This window comes from Physella acuta, unplaced genomic scaffold (genome assembly GCF_028476545.2).
Source record: "Physella acuta isolate Inbredline_101_S28 unplaced genomic scaffold, ASM2847654v3 ptg000052l, whole genome shotgun sequence".
In the NCBI taxonomy this organism is placed as follows: domain Eukaryota; kingdom Metazoa; phylum Mollusca; class Gastropoda; family Physidae; genus Physella; species Physella acuta.
Window position 1 is genome coordinate 17,421 of NW_026731572.1, and position 26,818 is coordinate 44,238.

The window sequence follows — 26,818 nt, forward strand, 5'->3', positions numbered from 1 at the left end:
TGTATGTCTGATGTTGTATGTCATATATTTGTCATTTTACGTCAGTGCCCCCACATCACAAGGATCGTGTCATATATTTCTCATATGTATCAAGTTATCAAGTGTAAACTGCCTCATAATACTGTCTCATGTGTATCATGTTATCAAGTGTAAACTGCCTCATAATATTGTCTCATGTGTATCATGTAATCAAGTGTAAATTGTCTCATATTGTCTCATATGTATCATGTTATCAAGTGTAAACTGCCTCATAATATTGTCTCATGTATCATGTTATAAAGTTTAAATTGTCTCATATTGTCTCATATGTATCATGTTATCAGTGTAAATTGCCTCATATATTGTTTCATGAGTATCATTTTATAATGTGTAAACTGCCTCATAATATTGTCTCTAGTGTATCATGTTATAAAGTGTAAATTGTCTCATATTGTCTCATGGGTATCATGTTATAAAGTGTAAATTGTCTCATATTGTCTCATGGGTATCATGTTATAAAGTGTAAAATTGCGTCATATATTGTCTCATGTGTATCATGTTATAAGGTGTAAATTGTCTCATAATATTGTCTCATGCGTACCACGTTATCAAGTGTAAATTGCCTCATATATTGTCTCATGTGTATCATGTTATCAAGTGTAAATTGCCTCACATATTGTCTCATGTGTATCATGTTATAAAGTGTAAATTGTCTCATAATATTGTCTCATATGTATCATGTTATGAAGTGTAAATTGCCTCATATATTGTCACCTTGACATCGCTTAATAAAGTGTCAACTGTGCCATATATTGTCTTATATCATGTCTATCATGTTATACAGTGTCAATACAAATCAAATAAACTATAATTTGTCAGCAACATCGGTGTGGTTTTTTATTCTCTTTATTTCTGAATGCATTACTAAAAGTGATCCTAAACACATTCATCAACTTTTGCTCTGTTCAACGATGATTTTAACACTTTAAAATATAATCAAATTACACTGACACCCCCATGGTTTATACCTTCATACTTTACACTGATGCCCTCATACTTTACACTAAAATTTTAATCAAATGATTTACTATGCCTCTATCTTTGGTTTTGAGTCAGTGGCGTAGCGAGGTCAGGTGTCACCCGGTGCGGCACTTAATGGTGTCACCCCCCAGAGGCGTAGCGACCTTTCCCGGGGACAAACTTTCAAGTTTTCGATTTGCACCCCCCTCAAACTTTCGATTTGCACCCCCCCCCCCCTCAACTTTTCGATTTGCACCTCCCCCCCCCCCCTCAAACTTTCGATTTGCACACCCCCCTCAATTTTTCCACTATATATTTTGCTATTTTTTGCCTTGGTGTCACCCCCCTAAATGGTGTCACCCGGTGCGGTCCGCACCCCCCGCCCCCCTCGCTACGCCCCTGCTAGAGTCATCATCCTTCTAGACTTATTTTTAACCCCTCCCCCCCCCCCCACACACACACACTCCCCCTCCCCTCCTCGTTACGACAGGTCGAATATGCTCCCTCTGGTGTGTGACGTCTTTAAACTAGAAACAAACGACAGCCCAAGCACAATGTTTTGTTCAAGTTCGAATCTCAAGTCAATGATCACAAGATCACAAGATCTTCGTAGATTGCAAATTAAAATTGACCTAGTTTCTGTCTAATGATTAAAAAATACACAACAAGAATTACGTCCCTTAGATGATGATAAATTTACAGAAACAAAACATGACTCTATCAAACAAGTAGTTTATGTTTTGTTTTGTTTTTTGTAGTTTCAGTTTAGGACAGAATGAAACCTTTTGATTGGTCTGTTTCTACTTCAGTATGTGTGTAAGTTTCAATATTTTTATTATCATTTTTTATGAGAACTTCATCTTGTTGTCTAGAAACATTATTTTCGTTCTGCTTGACTTAACTTGTTCAAATTAGCAAAATGTGGTCGGTATTTTGTGGGTTAATCTTTTTTATTTATTTCACGAAAGCATACTACTTCTACTTATGCGAATCTGAGTCTTTTCAAATAATACATTCCTTCTTTATCCAATATTCTGGAATAAAAGTTTGCCCCTAAAGCAAATATTCAATTATTATATTTTAGAATATGTGTTCGGTTATCAAATATATTTATTTCCCTTTCATTATCTATTTCAAATACTCTCAGTGTTTCTTCCAGACTTTTTTCTCCGGGGGGGCACTTGAAATTTTCGGGGGGGGCGGTAGACTTTTTTCGGGGGGGGGGGGGGCGGACACTGTTAAAAGTATATATTTTCTATATAAATTATATAAATTTCATTTCGTTCGGGGGGGGGGGGGGGGCGGTAAAAATTTTGTCGGGGGGGGGGGGGGGGCTAACACCCCCCCCCCCCCCCCCCCCCCCCCCCCCGAAGAGATGCCTGGAAAAAAACTCTGAATACTCTGTAAAATATCAGTTTCGCTTCCTATGTTCAGGTAAGTTGAATGGGGGTAGGTGTTAGCTACAAGTGAGCCTTGTGTGATGGTGAATGAAACGGGAGGGTTACGTAACATGCAGACTGCAGATAACTTTAGACCTAGGGTTCCATTGGGCAGATGAAGTAGAGTTCATATGTTTCTTGAGCTCGGCATATAAAGGGATAATGTGGTCAGCACTATGCCCAGCTGCCTTTACTTTCCCTATCGAGAATTATGTACCCATCAGAGCAGGGTGGACTCAGGGACATTCCACTGACTTGAACTCGGATCTTTATATCAAAGCTCAAGCATTTATTTTCTGTGGAATCAGTCTATTATATCTCATCCTGTCTATAAGAATAGCATCTAATCTTTCATTACCTAGTTAGGATTTATGCTGTAAATAGCTTGGGATGAGTGTGGCGGTGATTAATACACCTAGCAACAGTTCTCACTGTAACTAGATGTATTTGTGTACCAATGAGACACATATATTTGTGTACCATTGAGACGCATGTATTTGTGCATCATTGAGACATGTGTATTTGTGTACCATCGAGACACGTGTGTTTGTGTACAATTGAGACACGTGTATTTGTGTACCAATGAGACACATGTATTTGTGTACCATTGAGACATATTATTATGTATTTGTGTACCACTAAGACACATGTATTTGTGTACCATTGAGACATATGTATGTGTGTACCACTAAGACACATGTATTTTTGTACCACTAAGACACAAGTATGTGTGTACCACTAAGACACATGTATGTGTGTACCACTAAGACACATCTATGTGTGTACCACTAAGACACATGTATGTGTGTACAATTGAGACACGTGTATTTGTGTACCATTTCTGTACCACTAAGACACATGTAATTGTGTACCAATGAGACACATGTATTTGTGTACCATTGAGACACATGTATTTGTGTACCACTGAACTAAAAAAAAATCCACAATATTTCAGACAAAAACACACAGTCCAGTTCTGGTGATGCTAAATCAGGCTACATTGATACAACTTCCGGTGTGTTAAACAGTGGATACACGAACACACCTTAACACCATTGGTTACAAGAACACACCTTAACACCATTAGCTACAAGAACACACCTTAACACCATACCTCAATAGTTTAACACTTGTTCCTGAGATACTTTTGTATATCATTATTAAAATATTAAATTTTATATTTTGAAATATGTATGTCTATGTCATACCTAATAAATTAATGTGTTTGCTATACTTGGGATATTAATATTTATGTAATAATTAAGATATTAATGTACATCAATAGACCTAGCACCTCTTACATAATGCTACCGAACATATGTTAAAAAATAAATGTATTTATTTATTGTAAAATAACATCTGAATTTATTTGAGTGATTTTGAAGCGTGTATGAATGCTGGTCTATGTATTTAGGGATGAATATAGGTCTCTACGTATATTAAATAACTTTCGATATAAACTTCTAATTTTATTTTTAAACTTAAATTGCGATACAGTAGACTCGTGAATATTAGTTCTAAATTACTCATTGGACGAAGAATAGACCAAGCCTTCTAGATGACGTATTAGAGTATTTCAGACATTTAATCAATAGAACGGGATTTCCCATTCTCTAAAAATAACAATAAATAAATTCACCACGAATATGGCTGTTTTATCTTTGATATCTTCTCATTGATAGTTGAGCCTGGTACGTCGGACTCCCAAGTCCCCTACATATTAGCGTGGGGGAGGAGAGGTGCAAGACTGCCGGGAACAAGAGGGGTTTGCTCTCGACCCTAACCAGATATCTTGACTTTAAGTTGCGGCCTTCGCGTGGCTTCGGAAGAGTGCCACTAGTCGGACCAAGCTCATGACCCCCCTAATGGGTGCGGAATGGCTAGTGGTAGCCAACAGCAACTAGAGGTTTTTGATCTGGCCGAGTAGAGCTGCTGTATGCGCTAGGCTCAAAGAACGACCGAACGCCCCCCTCGATCAAGCTGGGTACCAGGCGGTAGGACGACGTCCCCACGTCCCGCGTCTGGTGGGTGGGGAAGGAAAGCCCGGTGAGAGCCCACGGAAGTAGCGACCGATGTGTGGGAAACTTGGCCTTAAGGTAGGGTTTGCCACACTGAGGCCTGCCTGGCTAATGGAAGTGAACCTTCTGAGCCGGTTTCCGTATAAGGAAGGAAGAAGTGTGATAGGTCTGCTAATCTGATCGGTAGCGAAAACTCCGAAATTACTATTCAATGCTTCTCAAAAGATAGGCAAAAAGCACAGGCTACAGAATGAACCATAGCACTCACAGACCAAAAGGATTGAGATTCTCTGTGTTTTTTTTTTTCAGAGCAGCAATGACGATAACGATGTGTAATCGATACATGATCATTCATCGATTAGAAATCGTTACATCTAATCACTGTTGTGTGTTTTTAATGTTTGTTATGAACTTTATTTGGTTAGAGTTGGACCTATATTAACTGCTGTAGAAAATGGTTTCCCCATACACCTCCCATCCCTGTTGCGTTTAGTTGACTACCGTTTAGTCGCTAATATATAAATTAACCAAATCGGAGGCTATATTTAATCACATACAATATATGTATATAACAGCCACCCCCCCCCCCACACACACACCCTACATACACACCCTTGTAAAGAAAGCCTTCTTTCATATCTGACTACAAATGCAGCATGAGAAGTAGAGTCAGTCTGTATCTCTGACTAGGCATGTCAATAAATTATTTGCTCCAACTTTTCCCCAACTCAGAACGGGTACCCGTATGAGCTGGGTGGACTCAGGAACGTTGAGACTTTTGGGCTACTTACATCCTTACATAGTCCATAAGGGCTTCTATACTTTCCCTAGCGCCAGTCGGATACCAATTAGAGCTGGGTGTACTCAAGGACACTCTACAGACTTTGATCCGGATTCGAACTCGAGACTTTGGGGCTAGCTGTCGAGCGCTGTATCGCTTGACAATGCAGTAAAAGTTAAAGAAACTTTAAAAACCAGGCACACCTTCCACCTAATCCACAATTGTTCTGGTCAGTATTTTTTTTTAACGCGTCCAGTAAAGTGATGATCATCAGCTAAAATCGTGCAGTAAATAGTTGAGGCAGAGCAGTGACGTCAGCAAGTCTCACCACGTGCCACCTTGCCTAATGACGTCACTGGTGGGGAAATCATTATGTTCGGTTACAGTAGCACCAATTCATATTTTTAGAATGAATTAATTTATTTTTAAATTAAGCATTAAAAGAGCTGGTCGATTAATGACGTTGGCCTTAAGCCCAAATTTTTCAACTTGAACTTGACCTATTTCGAAACCGGTGATAAGAATGCAAAAAATAAAACTCAAATCTTATCAAGAACATCACTGTGTTGAAAGCTATGGCCCTTTAGTTGTGGATAAATGTACATTAACTATTCAGATCTTTAGTCGGAAATGTTTCATAGAGAATAGACAACACACAGGAGAGAATTTTCTTTTAGTTTAGGAACAGAATGAATCCTTTAATTTTCATTGGTTTATTTTTAGCTGTGTGTAAGTTGACATGTTTTTTTTATCGATATATATAAAGCAAAGTGGTCAAGTGTCGGGCACTTCCCAGTGCCGCAGGCGCGTCAAATTTGGCACGATGATGCCTTGGGGCGATAGAACACGAGGGCCGGTGACAGTTGGCCAAAAAGTCCACGGAGAGGGGGTCAAAGCTGACCTCGACTGACCGGCGCCTTATATGTGCTATATTACGAAAAAAAAATTCCTCCGAAGACCCCCTTGAAATTTTGTGAGGTGGTAGGAGAACGCCTTGGGGTGTCACTAAAAACTCGCCATGTCCGGGAAAATTCGTTAAATGGGTCAAAACTGACCAGTCGTATTTCCCTATATAATCTTTGTATATTATGGGAAAAACAGAGGGTGATTTCAAAACGGATTTTAGGGCACTTGCCGTCTTTACATCTGGCTAACTTTTTGCATGCTCTTAGGTAAATGGATTCACCTTTAGGGAAAACTGTCGGATTTACTCAAAGCCCTCGACGAGGGCTAAAAGGTGACCGCGAGTGAAATTCTCTTTATATGAGCTTTATTACGAAAAAAAATTCCGACGACGACCCCCCTTGAAATTTTGTGAGGTGGTAGGAGAACGCCTTGAGGTGTTACAAAAACTCGCCATGTCCGGGAAAATTCGTTAAATGGGTCAAAACTGACTAGTCGTATTTCCCTATATAATCTTTGTATTTTATGGGAAAAACAGAGGGTGATTTCAAAAGGGATTTAGGGCTCTTACCGTCTTTATATCTGGCTAATTTTTTGTAAACACCTCTATAGATGACTATGCCGTATGGATAAACTGTTGGTCAGACTTAAAGCCCTCTAAGATGGCTAAAAATGACCGCGAGTGAAATTCTCATTATACGAGATTTGGTCATTTGGTCTATGAACAGGAGAGGAAACTTTTTAATGTAATAATTTTTAAATATTTTGTATTCTCTTTTGAAGAAAGAAAACAAAAATACTTATATAAAAATAATAAGTGTGCGAATATTCCATCAATATTTGAGGACCATGACACTACTCCACTGTATAAATTTAGGCCCTAAGCATTTAACATAGCAGCCAATCACCTATTAATTAATCATTCAATTCCCCAATTTTTTTGAAAACCTAAGCGAAGCTAGGCAGTATGCCTAGTATATATATATATATATATATATATATATATATATATATATATATATATATATATATATATATATATATATATATATATATATATATATATATATTAATATATACGGGAGATAGTGCGCATTGTTACTAATTCGAAAAGAATCCAGATTAGGCTATTTAACTAGGGACAACAACCCATCTAGAATAGAAATCACCCAAATCAAACTTGAGAGGAGTTCTAATGCGATATGTTTACAAACTCTGGTTTCGTTCGCTAGTTCCTGCGACACATTGGATGCTAAATTGTATCGGTAATGTCCTGTCCCCTACGTCCATCAGCTGTGGAGAGAGAGGGGCAGCATCTGGCTCTTCTCCAGTTAACCATCACGCAAGCCTATACATGACACTATTCTATAAAAACAATACGTTTTCTTCTACAGCTGTATCGGGTGAGTACTGCACCTACCATCGCACCTTCGGCACAATCACCTATGAGTACTGCAACTGGGGCTGTTGTTATTCAATCATCTACCCATGCTGTGACACACCTTAGTAAGTTGTTTTGTTGGTTGTTTGTTTTGTGTCATCATTAAAAGGTTAGTCATATGCAGCGACGGAGCTACAATACCGCCAGACCCTGCGTTGCGGGGGAGGCCCAAGCCGTCTAGGGCAGGGGTCGGCAACCTTTTGAGACGGAAAAGCCAAAAGATGCAATTTACAAAATTTACCAGTTTTTAAAGAGCCACTAACATTTTTTTTTAATATTTAGGATTATATATATATATATATATATATATATATATATATATATATATATATATATATATATATATATATATATATATATATATATATATATATGACTTACTTGACTTGACTTAGTCCTCTTTGCTCCTTATGGAACATAGGGCCTCCCCCATTTCCTTCCATTTCTTCCGATCCCCGGCTATTAATTTTGTCATCTCCCAAGACATCCCTGTTGGCTTCAGTTCTCCAAGAGGACTCCGCCTCCAGGTCTATCTTGGGCGCCCTCTTTTCCGCTTTCCCTGGGGGTTCCACTCAAGCGCTTGGCGTGTAACATTTGGGTGAGCCTTTCACAGTGTGTGACCCACCCAGCGCCACTTCCTCCTTCTTATTTGCACACCCATAGGCTCCTGCCTAGCTTTCCTCCATAGTTCTATGTTCGGCACTTTGTCCTGCCATCTCAGTTTCAATATCTGTCTTAGGCATCTATTCATGAAGGTCTGTATCTTTGCTGTGCTTGCTTTGGAGACTCTCCATGTCTCTGCTCCATACAGCAGAACTGCCTTGACATTAGAGTTAAATATCCTAATTTTTATGGTAATGGAAATGGCCGAACTTTTCCATATGGGTCGCAGAACTGTGAAAGCGCAGCGGGCTCTATTAACTCTAGCACGTATGTCCTCCTCTGTGCCTCCCGTTTAAATAAATAGCTTTAAATATGAAATAATATTTATTTATATTTTTTAAAAATACACATGTTTCGCACAAAACATATTATAGTATTTTAGCTAGCTGTGCTAGAATAATAAAATTAGTAATCATAAAATATAACTATAATCTTTGAATATTTACATTAGTTACATCAATGGGAGCATTGACCTTGCATGCCGTTTGAAAGTTTGTTTCAAGTTTAAATCTGGCTCATAACTTCTTGTTTTAGGAGCTTTCAAGCACGCCTCTAGATTTTTAGTAGTCAGTTGGCTTCTTACTTAACTTTTTATTATATTCATGTAAGAGAACTCTTGCTACCACGAATATGTTAACCTAAAGATCGTCAGCACTCCAGATGTCAACTTCTCCACGTTACTGTACCATCCTGCAAATCTATCGATATTTCTTTTATAGCTGTCCAGTTGTGCAGCGTAACGCGCATGTTTTAATGGACCTTCAACTATTTTTACTTGCTCTTGAGTTCTGTGAATTTTCCGCTCCACAAATGAGTCGTTTTCAAATCCAGCAATTGCATTTGAAGCGAACCAGCATCAATTCCAAATAGCTCAAAGTTAATCTCATTTGTTTTTGTGTTGAGAGACTATACTATGAACGTCAGAGTACTTGCATTTGTTTTGAATTGCTCAAATCTCTCAGTGAATCCATCTTTCGTTTTGTTTGTTGTAATGCTGAAGCAATTCATGCTAATAGTTGCATTGGTTTCTATATATTTTTTTTTTTCAGATTTTTCGAAATCAAGTAATTTACAGCTCTTCGTGTCTTCAACAAAAAAAACAGTATTTTTTTTTTAAACATACACTTCTCAAGCAAGGCATAGGCGGAGTTTTCCTTTCCTTGCAGTTTTACATTTAGCTCGGTTATTTTCTTTGTGATATCCACCATGAAGTTGAATGTTTCAATTCGGATGAACAGTTTAATAGGAAGTACATTGAAAATAGGGAGTACCTAAATATTCTAATAGAATAACGAGTGTTTTATGTTTATGTTTATGATTATATAATTCATTACCGAGTGTTGCAGAACAATATGTGTATGAGTTTTGTAAAATGAAATAAAATAATTATTAATATTTGTGCATGGAGCCGAAGAGCCGTATCTTGACATCAAAAGAGCCGCATGCGGCTCGCGAGCCGCAGGTTGCCGACCACTGGTCTAGGGGTCCAAATTCTACTTACTTTTTTTTATTTAATTTTTGTAGTTTGTTTTTTTTTGTTTAAGTTATTCGTATGAACAACTTTTATGAAGAAAAAAATGTATGAAAAAATAAACTAGGTTTCCTCACCGTTCCGTTATTTTAAATTTATGATTGTTGTGACGCTACAGTTAGGGTTTAGAGGTAAGATTCTCACATTGTTTCCCTCAGCTATGCCGACGTGCCCTTTGTAGCCGGCATGGCGTTGACTTCCGTAGGTCTATTGCTGGGGATAGCCGGAGCATGCGTCAGGAGACTGAGACGCGTCAGGAGACTGAGACATGTCCAGACGACAGTTCAGAACACGGCATCTGGCAACCAGCAAGTCTTCTCAAGTAAGTTGAGTGCCAGAACAGTCCCCCAGCAGGGCCCCAACTATCCCAACAATCCCCCAGCAGCGCCCCTCAACCCTCCTTTAGCGCCCTTACAGTCCCCCTGCGCGCCCCAACGGTACACCAAATGTCCCCCAACTTCGCCCTAACTGTTCGACCAACAGCACCCCAGCACTGCTACAACAGCGTCCAAATAGACCCAAATCAGCATTAAAAATTGCTCCCAAACAGCGCCCCAATAGTCCAAGTGATATTTGAATGAATAAAACTAGCCTATCTCTAGAATTTTCACCAAGCAATGTAGCTCTGCATCTAAGCGCTCCAAAACGTGTGTTAATACTGTATGGTGTAGCACCCAACTTATCCTGCTTGTGCCGCTAATATGAAAATATAGATGTTAAATATTCCAAATTTAAGTTTTTAAAAAGTTTGTAATATTTATTTGAATTGCAACAACCTTGCTTGTATGAATTCAATACTTGTATGAACCTTTAATTATGAAACTGTAATTAACATTGAAACTAAATCATCTAAACTTCAATTAGAACGGAAATAAGACACAATTAATCCTGACTAACACATTGACTGCATATTTTTAACGAAATTCCTTTTTTAAGTCTCAGTTTTTATTTTATCACGCAATCCAGCCTGTTTATTTTTATGCATTGATACTAAAAAGCATTTGCATGTAGAACTTCTACGATAACAAATTGTTTTAAAGACTAGATCAAGAATTAAAGAAACCAGATAATTTTTTTCGAAATGTTGTTGAAATACAAAAAATATATTTAACTTTTCAGTCTTGGCAGCGCAGGAAAATTCAGGTGTTGCTAACACAGACTACGTGAACACATCCGCTGTCAACACAGGCTACGGGAACACATCCGCTGTCAACACAGGCTACATGGGCCCACCCGCCTACAACACAAACTACTCTACTGCTTTCTCCAACAGTGGCTACACCCACACAGCTTCCGCCACAACATAAGAGCCTACACGCTCATTTCAAGACAACATATAAGAATGTACACAATCGTGTAAATACAACGTTTACCGGTGTAATTGTTTTAAATACTAAAGAACAAAACGAATACAATAAAATATCACAAAAATGTGACAAAACAATGTTTACATTAAATGCTCCGTAATTTTGTTTTATTTTTTATACAAGCTTTTATTTAACTCACTTCCTCTGTCTGTCTGTCTATCTGTCTAGATCGAAACGCCGGAGCGAAAATTCTGACACTTCTACTTGACCGATACGGTTCACACTTGGCACGTGGGTCAAGACATGAAGACAATGCAATCTGAAATTAAATTTGACTTAATTGGATGCCTAATTAGTTTTTTATGAATTAATTAAAATTTTGACCGAATTTGTAGGCATTTCTATCGAACCTCACCACACGCGTCATCACGTTCAATAGCGCGTCATCACGTTTCAATCTGCGCGCAATGGTTTTTAGCCATGAAACTATTGAAACTCTAGCGTAAATAAAAACATGTAAAGTACTAAAAAAAATCATAAAAAACGTTTTAATAACAAGCTTTTATGAACTAATGCACTAAAAAGTAGAAAATAAATTATAGACTACTATTTAAATAACTAGAAAGAAAAGCGTGGGTCACTTTAATAGCTATTGGATACCTTTACTAATGTTAAGGAAGAGACCCACGCTTTTCTTTCTAGTTTTTTAAATATTAGTCTATAATTTATTTTCTATTTTTTAGTGCATTAGTACATAAAAGCTTTTTATTAAAACGTTTTTTATGATTTTTTTTTATTGAATTTTTTAATTTATTTTTTTTTTTTGTATTTTGTATTTATTTATTTTTTTCGTTTTTTTTTTTTTTAATTTAAATATTTTTTTGAGTAAGTAAATGTTACCACAGTATGCCAACTTCCATATTTTTTTCGGCGTTTGCCTCTATGATTTTTAAACAAATCAGAACATATAACTTTATATTTATTCTTTTATTTGGTGATATACCAAACATTCCCATATAACATCTGTATTATCTAGTAAACTGTAGAGGTAAGTAAGCAACTTGATAAGCGTCCATGTTTTTACTGAATTCACCAAGTAAGTGTTATTTTAAAAAAATATAACGTGGGGTGAGGAGGTGTTTACAAAATTACCTTTTTTTTATTCTCCGCACTGGGATTTAACTCGTTAACAAATAACTCAAATAAAGTCGTCAAGGTCAGTTTCAACTGGGGCACTATTTATTTGGGCAACCCTGATTTCATCTTCAACCTCGTAGGATGGGGGTGGTCCTTAATTTCGTGACGGTGTGTGATGAGGGGGAGGGGAGTTTCAGATGGTGCGACGTCACACTTTTGCATTATAAAAAGCAATGTTATTTTGCGTTTTAGAAAACTGTTTTAATAAATTGTAATAGGAAATTATTAAAATACTCTATTTTGACAGAGTTCAGACAAGATTTAGGAAAAATATCGATGTTCAAAAAAAAAACTCAACTGCAATGTTGAGGGGGGGGGGGTTGTAGGCTGAGGTGTGACATCATTTCAGAGGGGGTCTGACTTTTTGTAACGACGTGGGACGGAGGGGAGGGGGGAGGTAAAAATCGTCCAAAAAAGCGTGACGTCATCAACATAGTTGTGGTATAACTGTTAAAACCCTGTGTGCCCTCATATCACTTACATGGATCAACAAATTAAACGTCTAGATTTTTTATTACAATGAAGCTTTTTTATAGGATTTGGTAGTGTAAAAAAATAGCTTCTTTTTTTTTTACAGTAAATGTGAACTTTGTTTACTTGTATCAGTTAACTTGTTTTACTGCTACATTGAAATTAGATAATTTTTGTCTGTTATTGTGAAAGTGAACTATTTTTGTGCTATTGTTAAGGTGAACTGTTTTTGTCTACTATTAGAAAAGTGAACTATTTTTTTTCTGCAATTGTAAAATTGAACTGTTTTGTCTGCTGTTTACCAAGCGAACTGACCATCCCTTCACCACTGACTGACCATCCCTTCACCACTGACTGACCATCCCTTCACCACTGACCATCCCTTCACCACTGACCATCCCTTCACTGACCATCCCTTCACTGACCATCCCTTCACCACTGACTGACCATCCCTTCACCACTGACCATCCCTTCACTGACCATCCCTTCACCTGCTAGTGATACATGTGGTGATGTTGTGTACCCTGTCGGTTTTTGTTACTCACGCATGCACGTGCGTGTCAAGCTTAGATGGGGGATGTAAAGGGTCGCGGCTAAATTTCAAGACATTTCAATCAACAAACTTTTGCAGGGACGAAACCAACTTGCGCAGAGACGTTGGCGTTTGGTAGTTTGATGTCGTTTTGGTTTTTTATTGCAAAAGATGTCAATCTATGTACAAATCTATTTTAAATCTAATTTGAAATATTTGAATCTATATTTAGAATAGATTTTAATTTTAAAAAATTCAATTGATTTGTAAACATTCTGAAGAACTACTAAAAGACAAGAAAATTTAAGAGAAATGTGCAGGGACTGTTTGTAATATACGTCCATTTCTAATTATGATTGTTATGATATCTGTATTATTCATGGCATCGCTGTTTTCTATTGGTTACCGCCATCATCGCCTCTATTGAAGTAGTTGGGGACTACACACACATATCGCTGGGCATTACGATGTTAACGTACTATTCTATCCAAAATAATGTTAACATAATACTACACACATTATTTGTTGGCCGTTGTTAACTTAAAAAGTACACATATTCTACACAACATAATGTTAACATAAACACTACACACATATTGTCGGCCCTTATGCTGTTAACTTGAAAATTACGCATATGCTACTCAACATAATGTTAACATACACACTACACACATATTGCTGACCCTTAAAAAGTGCACATATTCTACCCAACATAATGTTAACATACACACTACACACATATTGCTGGCCTTTAAAAAGTGCACACATTCTACCCAACATAATTTTTAACACAGAAAATATACAAAACATTATGACACATATATACATTGAGTATACACATTTCATTCAACCCCATATATATGTCGGTCTACATTGTTGATATACACATCACAAAGTTGATGTACCTCATACATACATACGACGGGTCGAATATTATTTTTACTCACAACTCAAACAAAAAACTATCAGATCCTAACATAAAACCGACTAAGTTGTATGAAATATTTAACATATAGTACCCTGTGCCCAATACATATTGTATGTCTGATGTTGTATGTCATATATTTATCTTTTCACGTCAGTGCCCCCTACGTCACAAGGATCGTGTCATGTTTCATGTTATCAAGTGTAAATTGCGTCATATATTGTCTCATGTTTATCATTTTATAAAATGTAAATTGCGTCATATATTGTCTCATGTGTATCATGTTATAAGGTGTAAATTGTCTCATATGGTCTCATATGTATCATGTTATCAAGTGTAAACTGCCTCATAATATTGTCTTATATGTATCATGTTATAAAGTTTAAATTGTCTCATATTTTCTCATGTGTATCATGTTATCAGTGTAAATTGCCTCATATACTGTTTCATGAGTATCATTTTATAATGTGTAAACTGCCTCATAATATTGTCTCATATGTATCATATTATAAAGTGTAAATTGCCTCATAATATTGTCTCATATGTATCATGTTATAAAGTGTAAATTGCCTCATAATATTGTCTCATATGTATCATGTTATAAAGTGTAAATTGCCTCATAATATTGTCTCATATGTATCATGTTATAAAGTGTAAATTGCCTCATAATATTGTCTCATATGTATCATGTTATCAAGTGTAAATTGCCTCATATATTGTCTCATGTTTATCATTTTATAAAATGTAAATTGCCTCATATACTGTTTCATGAGTATCATTTTATAATGTGTAAAGTGCCTCATAATATTGTCTCATGTGTATCATGTTATAAAGTGTAAATTGCCTCATATTGTCTCTATGTATCATGTTATGAAGTGTAAATTGCCTCATATATTGTCTCATGTTTATCATTTTATAAAATGTAAATTACGTCAGATATTGTCTCATGTGTATCATGTTATAAGGTGTAAATTGTCTTATAATATTGTCTCATGCGTACCACGTTATCAAGTGTAAACTGCCTCATATATTGTCACCTTGACATCGCTTAATAAAGTGTCAACTGTGCCATATATTGTCTTATATCATGTCTATCATGTTATACAGTGTCAATACAAATCAAATAAACTATAATTTGTCAGCAACATCGGGGTGTTTTTTTTATTCTCTTTATTTCTGAATGCATTAAAAAAGTGATCCTAAACACATTCATCAACTTTTGCTCTGTTCAACGATGATTTTAACACTTTAAAATATAATCAAATTGCACTGACACCCCTATGGTTTAAACTTATACCTTCATACTTTACACTAAAATATAATCAAATGATTTATCATGCCACTATCTTTGGTTTGACTTAGAGTCATTATCCTTCTAGACTTATTTTAACCCCCCCCCCCCCCCCCACACACACACACACACACTCCCCCTCCCAGAGTTTCTTCCAGGCATCTCTTCGGGGGGGCTCCGCCCCCCCGAAAAATTTTTACCGCCCCCCCCCCCCGAACGAAATAAAATTTATATAATTTATATAGAAAATATATACTTTTAACAGTGTCCGCCCCCCCGAAGAAAGTTTACCGCCCCCCCCCGAAAATTTCAAGTGCCCCCCCGGAGCAAAAAGTCTGGAAGAAACACTACCCCTCCCCCTCCTCGTTACAACAGGTCGAATCTTCTCCCTCTGTGGTGTGACGTCTTTAAACTATAAACAAAGGACAGCCCACGCATAACGTTTGGGTCCAAGTTCGAATCTCAAGTCAATGATCACAAGATCACAAGATCTTCGTAGATTGTAAATTAAAATTGACCTAGTTTCTGTCTAATGATAAAAAATACACAACAAGAATTACGTCCCTTAGATGGTGATAAATTTTGCAGAAACAAGACAGGACTCTATCAAACAAGTAGTGTATGTTTTTTTTGTAGTTTCAGTTTAGGACAGAATGAAACCTTTAATTTTGATTGGTCTGTTTCTGTTTCAGTATGTGTGTAAGTTTTAATCTTTCTATTATCATTGTTTTTGAGAATTTCATCTTGTTGTCATGGAAACCTTTTTTTTTTGGGGGGTTCTGCTTGACTAAACTTGATCATATTAGCAATAAGTGACCGGATTTTTAAGGCTTTATCTTTTTATTTATAAGTGTATCTACTTAAACAAATCTTAGTCTTTTCAAATAATACTTTTCTTCGCAATCCAATATTCTGGAATAAAAGTTTGCCGCTAAAGCAAATATTTAATTGTTATTTTAAAATATATATTCGGATATCAAATATATTTATTTCCCTTTCATTATCTATATAAAATACTCTGTAAATATGTGTTTCATTTCCTCTATTAAATATTATTTTTTAAATGACTCAACAAAACGTTTAAAGTTGATTGATATAAAAAAATAGTTTCAAACTGGTGGGGGGGGGGGGGGGGTTGGGGGGGAGGGTTCAGGTGGTGTGACTTCGCACTTTTGTACATAAAAAAAGGCAATGTTAGAAAACGAGTTTTAGCCGTTATTTCGCGTTTTTACAGCGTTTAAGAAAACTATTTTAATAAATTGAAATAGGAATTGATTAAAACCTCTATGTTGACAGAGTTCAGACAAGATTTTAGAAAAATATCAATGATTTTGAGGGGGTTGTCATTTTAGTGGGGGGGGGGGGGTCCTGGCTTTTAGGTACGATGTGTGCCGGAGGGGAGGGGGAAAAGGTAAAAATCGTCAAAAAAAGCATGACGTCATTTATGGATGACCCCCTAAAAAGATTTTAAAAAACCAAACTGCCATTATATTTAAAGACCAATACAGTTTTGCGTCTGTATCATTGATAAAAACGAACAAGCGATACCCTACATCAAGTGTGTAGGCACGCATTATGTACTAACGTGTAGGGTAACACTACTAACATACTAGGCCGACCGCCTGATTGAGTTGATCACAGTTAACCATGGTTTGGAGATGTTAAAATTTTTTAACTGAGTTGATCAGAGTTAACCATGGTTTGGAGATGTTAACATTTTTTAACTGAGTTGATCAGAGTTAACCATAGTTTGGAGATGTTAACATTTTTAACTGAGTTGATCAGAGTTAACCATAGTTTGGAGATGTTAACATTTTTTAACTGAGTTGATCAGAGTTAACCATGGTTTGGAGATGTTAACATTTTTAACTGAGTTGATCAGAGTTAACCATGGTTTGGAGATGTTAACATATATTAAGTGAGTTAATCAGAGTTAACCATGGTTTGGAGATGTTAACATATATTAAGTGAGTTAATCAGAGTTAACCATGGTTTGGAGATGTTAACATATATTAAGTGAGTTAATCAGAGTTAACCATGGTTTGGAGATGTTAACATATATTAAGTGAGTTAATCAGAGTTAACCATGGTTTGGAGATGTTAACATATATTAAGTGAGTTAATCAGAGTTAACCATGGTTTGGAGATGTTAACATATATTAAGTGAGTTAATCAGAGTTAACCATGGTTTGGAGATGTTAACATATATTAAGTGAGTTAATCAGAGTTAACCATGGTTTGGAGATGTTAACATATATTAAGTGAGTTAATCAGAGTTAACCATGGTTTGGAGATGTTAACATATATTAAGTGAGTTAATCAGAGTTAACCATGGTTTGGAGATGTTAACATATATTAAGTGAGTTAATCAGAGTTAATGTTAACCATAGTTTGGAGATGACCTTGTGTTGGAACGATTTCATCGCTGGGCCAAATATTAGGCTGGTTGCTGAGCCACACCACCCCCACACCATCCCCACACCATCACCCCCCACACACCACCCACACTACCCTACATCAACCCCCACACCACCCCTACTCACTCCCCACCACCAGCACCCACACCCACAGCAACGCCATACTCACCCACTACCCCTCTCAAATCCCCCACCCCACACAAACCCCACACACACACCACCATATAACTCTCTTACAGCCCCATCCAGCGAGCGAGACTAGCACCTACTACACACACCCCCCCCACCTACACACACTCCACTACCCCTCCCCCTCAAATCCCCCACCCCACACACCCCCACACTCCACACACCCCCACACTCCACACACCCCCACACTCCACCACCCCCACATGACAACAACAATATCTCTTACAGCCCTATCAAGTGGGACCTGCACCTACTACATTACCCTGAATAAAACCGACACACTCTACTGCACCTGGGGATGTTGCAGCAAAGTTGTCTACCCTTGCTGTGGGATACCTGAGTAAGTCGTTTTTTCCTTCCAAGTCTTGTTAAGGCTAATTTCGACCGGAGTAAGTCGTTTTTTCCTTCCATCCAAGTCTTGTTAAGGCTAATTTCGACCGGAGTAGGTCGTTTTTTCCATCCAAGTCTTGTTAAGGCTAATTTCAACCGGAGTTGGTCGTTTTTTCCATCCAAGTCTTGTTAAGGCTAATTTCAACCGGAGTAGGTCGTTTTTTCCATCCAAGTCTTGTTAAGGCTAATTTCAACCGGAGTAGGTCGTTTTTTCCATCCAAGTCTTGTTAAGGCTAATTTCAACCGGAGTAGGTCGTTTTTTTTCCATCCAAGTCTTGTTAAGGCTAATTTCAACCGGAGTAGGTCGTTTTTTCCATCCAAGTCTTGTTAAGGCTAATTTCAACCGGAGTAGGTCGTTTTTTCCTTCCATCCGTCTTGCTTAGGTTATTATCGAAACTCGAAAATTCACATCGCTTTTTATCCACATAACGCCATTGGGGGGGGGGGGGGGGGGGGGGGGGGGCTTGACATTTTCACTTTTGGTAGCGCAGATGAAAGTGAGGTGGGGGGGGGGAGGCCGAAGTTAAAAGAGTTTAAGTATATATTTCCTATATAAATTATATATTTTTCTATTTTACCCAGGGTGGGGGGTGGCAGTGCTCCCCAGAGATATGCCTGAAGAAACTCTGATCTTTGTTTATGACTTTTATTTACTGTCTTTAAAAATGACTTTTAGACATTGCCATATACATGTAGTTACGGACGTTACGATTTTCCATATAGTTACTGATGTTTACAATCGGAATATTCTTACTGACTTGTAGATATTGATTTCACAATTGACATGTGGGTGTTTACCAATATGCCAATATGTTACTCACCATCTCAATATGTCATGTGTGTTTACTGAAACTGTCATTGTCACTCCATATCTCAATATGTCATGTGTGTTTACTGAAACTGTCATTGTCACCCAACCTCTCATATGTCATGTGTGTTTCCTGAAGTGACATTGTCACTCCACAACAAAGTCACACCAATGGCGGCCAACTAGTATTTGTTTTTTCTCTCTAGCTGGTTCAAATACACAGCAATCACCCTGGCTTCTATAGTTCTTGTGGTGCTGCTTGTTCCGCTGCTTGTTGTTCTAGCTAGACGTTTAAGGAGGTGAAGGATGACAAGTGGTCAAGCTACAGGTGCTCTGGGGGTGGTACCTACAGGTGAGTTCAATACTGGGGGGAGGTGAGTTAACAACGGTGGCGGGGTTAATCGTAGGGGTGTTAACGGTGTAAAGTAAAAAAGTAAAGTTTCCCTTTCAAACCTGACGGTTTATGGGGCAAGTGAAGTAGAGTTCACTTGTTTCTGTGACCTCGGCATATGAAGAGATAGTGTGGTCAGCACTATGCCCAGCCGCCTTTACTTTCCCTAACGTGAATTAGGTACCCATCAGAGTTGGGTGGACTCAGGGACGGTCTACTGACTTGAACCCGGATTCGAACTCGATAATAGCAGTCCAGCTCTCTACCGCTAGACCACTCCGTCCCATAACGTGTTAACGGTGAGGGAATGTTAAAAACGGTGGGTGAGCTATTAAATATCATCCTTTCTACCAGAACAGTTTTATGTTCTTTTGTTAACTAATTAAGATCGATGCTATAGATAGGTTAGGATGAGTGTAGCGAGAGTAACTGTAATATTGTTTGATATACCTTTTGCAACCATTTTCAATGTAACAAAATATAGTTGAGTATCAGTGAGGCAAAAATAGTTATGAGACACGTGTATGTGTGTACCATTGTGACAAATGCAGTTGTATTATGTAGCATGAATTACTGTACCATTGAACGTAAAAAAAAACTACAATATTTCAGACAAGGACACACAGTCCAGTTCTGGTGATGCTAAATTGGGCTACATTAATACAACTTCCGGTGTGTTAAACAGTGAATACACGAATACACCTTAACACCATTGGTTACAAGAAGACACCTTAAACATCATTGGTTACAAGAACACACCTTAACACCATTGGTTACACAAACATACCTCAATAGTTCAACACTTGTTCCTGAGATACATTTGTATATCATTATTAAAATATTAAATTTTATATTTTATGAAATATGTATGTCTATGTCATACCCAATAAATTAATCTATTTGCTATATTTTTGGATATTATTGTTTATGTCATAATTAATTAATATTAATGTACATCAATAGACATAGCACCTCATACGTAATGCAACTGAACATTTTTTTAAATAAATATATATATTTATTGTAAAAAAAAAACATCTGAATTTTTTTTAGTGATTTTGAAGCATGTATGAATAAATGAATGCTGATCTAAGTATTTAGGGATGAATAATACGTTTCTAGGCATATTAAATAATTTTCGATATAAACTTCTAAATTTTATTTTTAAACTTACTCTGCGATACAGTAGACTCGTGAAAATTAGTTCTAAATTACTCATTGGACGAAGAATAGACCAAGCCTTCTAGATGACGTATTAGAGTATTTCAGACATTTAATCACAAGAACGGGATTCCCCGTTGTCTAAAAATAACAAAAAAGAAATTCGAATATGGCTATGTTTTATCTGTGATATCTTCTCACTGATAGTGTGATAGGTCTGCTAATCTGATTGGTAGCGAAAACTCCGTGATTACGGTTCAGTGGTTCTCAAAAGATAAGCAAGTAGCACAGGCTACAGAATGAACCATAGCAGTCACTGACCAAAAGGATTGAGATTCTCTGTTTTGAGCAGCCGTGTCGGTGTGTAATCAAGGATGATAACGGCGTGTAATCGATACACGATCATTCATCGATTAGAAATCGTTACATCTAATCACTGTAGTGTTTTTAATGTTTGTTATGAACTTTACTTGGTTAGAGTTGGACCTATATTAACTGCTGTAGAAAATGGTTTCCCCATACCCCTCCCACCCCTGTTTCGTTTAATTGACTACCGTTTTAGTCGCTGATATATATATATATATATATATATATATATATATATATATATATATATATATATATATATATATATATATATATATATATATATATATATATATATATATATATATATATATATATTAACCACATTGGAGGCTATATTTAATCACATCCGATTTTTATATCTATAACAACCCCACTCCCCCCCCCTCCCCCATACACACATACACGTACACCCTTGTAAAGAAAGCTTCCATATATCTGACTACACGTGCAGCATGAGAAGTAGAGTCATCTTGTATCTTTGACATGTGAAGTGATTATTTGGTCCTTGCCCCAGCTTTCCCCAACTCAGGCCGGGTATTCGTAGGAGCTGGGTGGACTCAGGAACGCTGGGACTTTAGGGCCACTGACATCCTTGCATAGTCCATAAGGGTTTCTATACCTTCCCTAGCGCAAGTCAGATACTGTTAGAGCTGGTTGGACTCAAGGACGCTCTAGGGACTTGGACCCGGATTCAAACTCGAGACTTCCGGGCTAGCAATCGAGCGTTCTACCAGTCGACCATGCAGTAAAAATTAAAAAGAAACCTTAAAAACCAGGCAAATATTCCACCTATTCAGCAATGGTTTTGTTTCTAAAATATATTTTTTATATATTATATAATTATTATGTTTGGTTACAGTAGCACTAATTCATATTTTTAGATTGAATTAATTTATTTTTAAAATTAAGCATTAAAAGACCAGGTCGATTAATGACGTTTGCCTTAAGCCCAAATTTTCCAACTTTATCTGACCTATTTCGAAACCGGTGATAAGAATGCAAAAATAAAACTCAAATCTTATCAAGAACATCACTGTGTTGAAAGTTATGGCCCTTTAGTTGTGGATAAATGTACATTACTATTCAGATCTTTAGTCGGAAAAGTTTCATAGAGAATAGACAACACACAGAAGAGAATTAGTTTTTTAGTTTAGGGGCAGGATGAATCCTTTAATTTTCATTGGTTTATTTTTAGCTGTGTGTAAGTTGAAATGTTTTTTATTTTTTATATTTCTCTTTTCTTTTTCCCTTTCGTCTTATTTTAAAATAAATAACGGAGACCTAGATCTAGGTTCGAATTGATTATTCATAAGTCATTCAGCTTCTGTTGACAAACTTTAGTTTAGGGGTAACTCATGTAAGGATCTAGAAATTCTAGATCTATGTGTCTGTCGTGATTACGTAATAAAGTTGTTCTTAACCTGGGTTCGATCGAACCCCAGGGGTTCGGTGAGACAGCCTTATGGGTTCGGTGGAGGTTAAGACATGCACCCGACTCATTTGATTCACGATTGGGTTGTCAGTGCGGACCATAAAACTATATTAAGAGGCTTCGGTGAAGAGCTTATGAAAATGGTGGGGTTTGATACCTCCAAAAAGGCTAAGAATTACTTTATATATATATATATATATATATATATATATATATATATATATATATATATATATATATATATATATATATATATATATATATATATATATATATATTGCGCATTGTTGCTAATCCGAAAAGAATTTAGATTAGGCTAGTTAACTAGGGACAGCAACCCATCCAGAATAGAATTACCGAAATTACACTTGAGCGGAGTTTCCTTCGCCGATTCCTGCGATACATTTGATGCTAAATTGTTTCGGTAAAGTCTTGTCCAGTGTTTCTTCCAGACTTTTTTCTCCGGGGGGGCACTTGAAATCTTCGGGGGGGGGGGCGGTAAACTTTCTTCGGGGGGGCGGACACTGTTAAAAGTATATATTTTCTATATAAATTATATAAATTTCATTTCGTTCGGGGGGGCGGTAAAAATTTTTCGGGGGGGCTTCGCCCCCCCAAAGAGATGCCTGGAAGAAACTCTAGTCTTGTCCCCTGGGTCTATCAGCTGTTGGGAGAGAGGGGCAGCAACTGGTTCTTCTCATCTTGCAAGGCGCAGCCACCCAGTCTATGGAGACTTAGGCGGGGGAGGTGGAGGGTAAATACATATAAGGGTTGTATTTATAACCTGTAAGGGGATCGTTATCGTTCTTTTATGAATACCTGTACGATTTCTCCAGTGTAAAATACAATAACTGACACAGGGTTCAAAGTTCAAGAATATTTTTTTTAATTTGCTATATACACAACTATCTACTTGCTCCTAATCTTAATTCTACTGTCCGCTACTATCCCACACTACTCCTATCTAACTATCCGACTATAACTTCCTACTTAACTATCTACTCATCAACTGTAAGCTAGCTAATCCACTTTCTGTAATTTACTTGTATCCAAAACTCGACTCACTCTCAAACTGTCCGTGACTTGCAACCGATCAGCTCACTTGTCATTGGTTCCTACCTTAACCTATTTCAACAACTTGACCAATCAGATTTCACATTCCTCCTTTCATTAACCTATTTATAAATTTGCCTAAACGTGCGTCAACACAAACGCATTTTTTTTTTTTGCATATACGGTGATCGAGGTTGTCACTTCCTTTGTGTATACAGTAAAAAATACTGACCGTCTCATGTTTACCATCATGCAAGGCTTTCTATAATAAACCGGGAGGGATCTCCTCTAAACTTTCTCGAATATTCTTATATATATAAAAAAAGGGGATAAGAACTCGGGCTAAAGACATGATTTTTAATCCATTTTAATTCTTAGTTTTTAAAATAGAATAAAATCTCGAAGAAAAAAGAATTGCACACCAAGTGAACGCCAAATAAAATGTGCATTATAGTGCGCAATATTATTAGTACTTTATAAATTTACATTAGTTTTTTGAGAAATCGGAAACAGCGTAAATTACTACTTCCGGTCAACGGAAATTACTCAAAATTTGATAGAAGGTAAAGAATTATATCTTTTACTTACATGTGAAATTTCATTTATCTATCTGAAATAGTAATCAAGTTATAGGCTTTTGAAAAATTCAAAGTAGAATAAGTACAACTTCCGGTTATCGGAAATCGCTCAAAAGTTGATACGGATCTACGATTTTGATAAAATACTTCTATATGAAATTTCCTCAACCTAGCTATAACGGTACTCAAGTTATCTTGTTTACACACACACACACACATACATACATACATACATACATACATACATACATACAGACATACATACATACATACATACATACATACATACATACATACATACATACATACATACATATATACATACATACATACATACATACATACAGACATACGGACAAGATTGCAAAATTATGTTTTTCCGACTCAGGGAGGTGTAACACGTCGAGATTTGCAAAAATCTCGATTTTTTTTTTTTTTTTTTTTTTTTGCACGATTACAAGACTTTCTCTATTCTTCGTTTATACGAGGAAGTAAAAACAATACGTTTTCTTCTGCAGCTGTATCTGGTGAGTACTGCACCTACCACCCCACCTTCAGCACGAGTATCACTGAGTACTGCTACTGGGGCTGTTGTTATTCATACATCTACCCGTGCTGTGACACGCCTTAGTAAGTTGTTTTGTTGTTTGTTTTATTTCATCATTAAAAAGTTATTCACATGCAGGGGCGGAGCTACCTAAGCGCCAGATCCTGTGTTGCGGGGGAGGCCCAAGCCGTCTAGAGGCCCAAATTCGACTAAAAAAATGTATTTAATTTTTGTATTTTTTTTTCTTTTGTATAAGTTATTCGTATGAACAAATTTTATGAAGAAAAAAATGTATGAAAAAATAAACTAGGTTTCCTCACCGTTCCGTTATTTTAAATGTGTGATTGTTGTGACGCTACAGTTAGGGTTTAGAGTTTAAGATTCTTACATTGTTTCCCTCAGCTATGCCGACACGCCCTTTATAGCCGGCATGACGGTGGGCGCCGTATGTCTATTGGTGGGGATAATCGGAGCATGCGTCAGGAGCCGGAGACGTGTTCAGACGACCGTTCAGTACACGGCACCTGGCAACCAGCAAGTCTTCTCAACCAGTAAGTTGAGTGCCACAATAGTCCCCCAGCAGGACCACGACACTCCCTCAGCAGCGCCCCAACAGTCCCCCAGCAGCACCCCAACAGTCCCCCTGCAGCGCCCCAACAGTCCCCCTGCAGCGCCCCAACAGTCCCCCTGCAGCGCCCTAACAGTCCCCCAGCAGCGCCCCAACAGTCCCCCAGCAGCGCCCCAACAGTCCCCCAGCAGCGCCCCAACAGTCCCCCAGCAGCGCCCCAACAGTCCTCCAGCAAGGCCCCACAATGTTTCTCATCAGCACCCCAATATTCCACCAACAGCATCCCCAATGTTCCCCAACTTCGCCCTAACTGTCCGATGAATACAACTAGCCGATCTCTAGAATTTTCACCAAGCAATGTAGTTCTGCATCCAGGTGCTTTAAAAATGTTTGTTAATACTGAATGATGTAGCGCCCCTAGAAACTATAGATGTAAAATATTCCACATTTAAGTTTTTTAAAAAATAATTATAATATTTATTTGAGTTACAACAACCTTGCTAGTATTACTTCAATCCTGACTAACACATTGACTGCATATTTTTAACGAAATTCCTTTTTTAAGTCTCAGTTTTTATTTTATCTTGCAATCCAGTCTGTTTGTTTATTTTTATGCATTGATACTAAAAAGCATTTGTTTGTATAACTTCTACGACAACAATTTGTTTTAAAATCTGGGTAAAGAATTTAAGGAACCAGATAAATTTTTCGAATTGTTGTTGAAATTGAAAAAAAATATATATATTTAATTTTTCAGCCATGGCATCGCAGGTGAATTCAGGTGTTGCTAACACAGGCTACGTGAACCCATCCGCTGTCAACACAGGCTACGGGAACACATCCGCTGTCAACACAGGCTACGGGAACACATCCGCTGTCAACACAGGCTACATGGGCCCACCCGCCTACAGCACAAACTACTCTACTGCTTTCTCCAACAGTGGCTACACCCACACAGCCTAACAGCCCCAGCATAAGAGCCTACACGCTCAATTCAAGACAACATATAAGAATGTACACAATCTTGTAAAGACAACATTTACCAGTTTTAAATACTAAAGAACAAAACGAATAAATAAAATATTACATAAATGTGACAAAACATTAAATACTCCGTAATTTTGTTTTCTTTTTTCTTTTATTTTTATTTTCTTTTTTATTCTAATTTTTTTTGTGTTTTGTATTTATTTATTTTTATTTTTTATTTTTTCATTTTTTTTTTTTAAATTTAATTTTTTTCTTTTTGAGCAAGTAAATGTTACTACAACATGCCTACTTCAATTTTTTTTTCGGTGTTTGCCTCTATGATTTTTTAAAAAATCAGAACATATAATTTTATATTTATTCTTTTATTTGGTGATATATCAAACATTCCCATATAACATCTGTATTATCTAGTAAACTGTAGAGGTAAGTA

The 26,818-nt window shown here is 37.1% G+C and overlaps 2 protein-coding genes across 3 annotated transcripts; both read left to right on the plus strand.

Annotated features, from left to right (window-relative positions):
• The first annotated feature begins 5,823 nt into the window (after positions 1 to 5,823).
• LOC131946572 (uncharacterized) lies at positions 5,824 to 11,236 on the plus strand. 2 transcript variants are annotated; one of them, XM_059307437.1, is made up of 5 exons: positions 5,824 to 5,966; positions 7,535 to 7,646; positions 9,934 to 10,097; positions 10,895 to 10,963; positions 10,994 to 11,236. In XM_059307437.1, the coding sequence occupies exons 1-5, from the start codon at positions 5,927 to 5,929 to the stop codon at positions 11,080 to 11,082; spliced, it is 474 nt and encodes a 157-aa protein (XP_059163420.1). In that variant the 5' UTR covers positions 5,824 to 5,926; the 3' UTR covers positions 11,083 to 11,236. The 2 variants fall into 2 exon arrangements, with proteins under 2 accessions (XP_059163420.1, XP_059163411.1); XM_059307428.1 differs by having other exon boundaries at positions 10,895 to 11,236.
• An 11,021-nt stretch (positions 11,237 to 22,257) lies between these two features.
• LOC131946581 (uncharacterized) lies at positions 22,258 to 26,560 on the plus strand. Its single transcript, XM_059307449.1, has 4 exons — positions 22,258 to 22,424; positions 24,805 to 24,916; positions 25,236 to 25,384; positions 26,159 to 26,560. Exons 1-4 carry the CDS (start codon positions 22,385 to 22,387, stop codon positions 26,362 to 26,364), a joined length of 507 nt encoding a protein of 168 aa, XP_059163432.1. The 5' UTR covers positions 22,258 to 22,384; the 3' UTR covers positions 26,365 to 26,560.
• Positions 26,561 to 26,818: the final 258 nt, after the last annotated feature.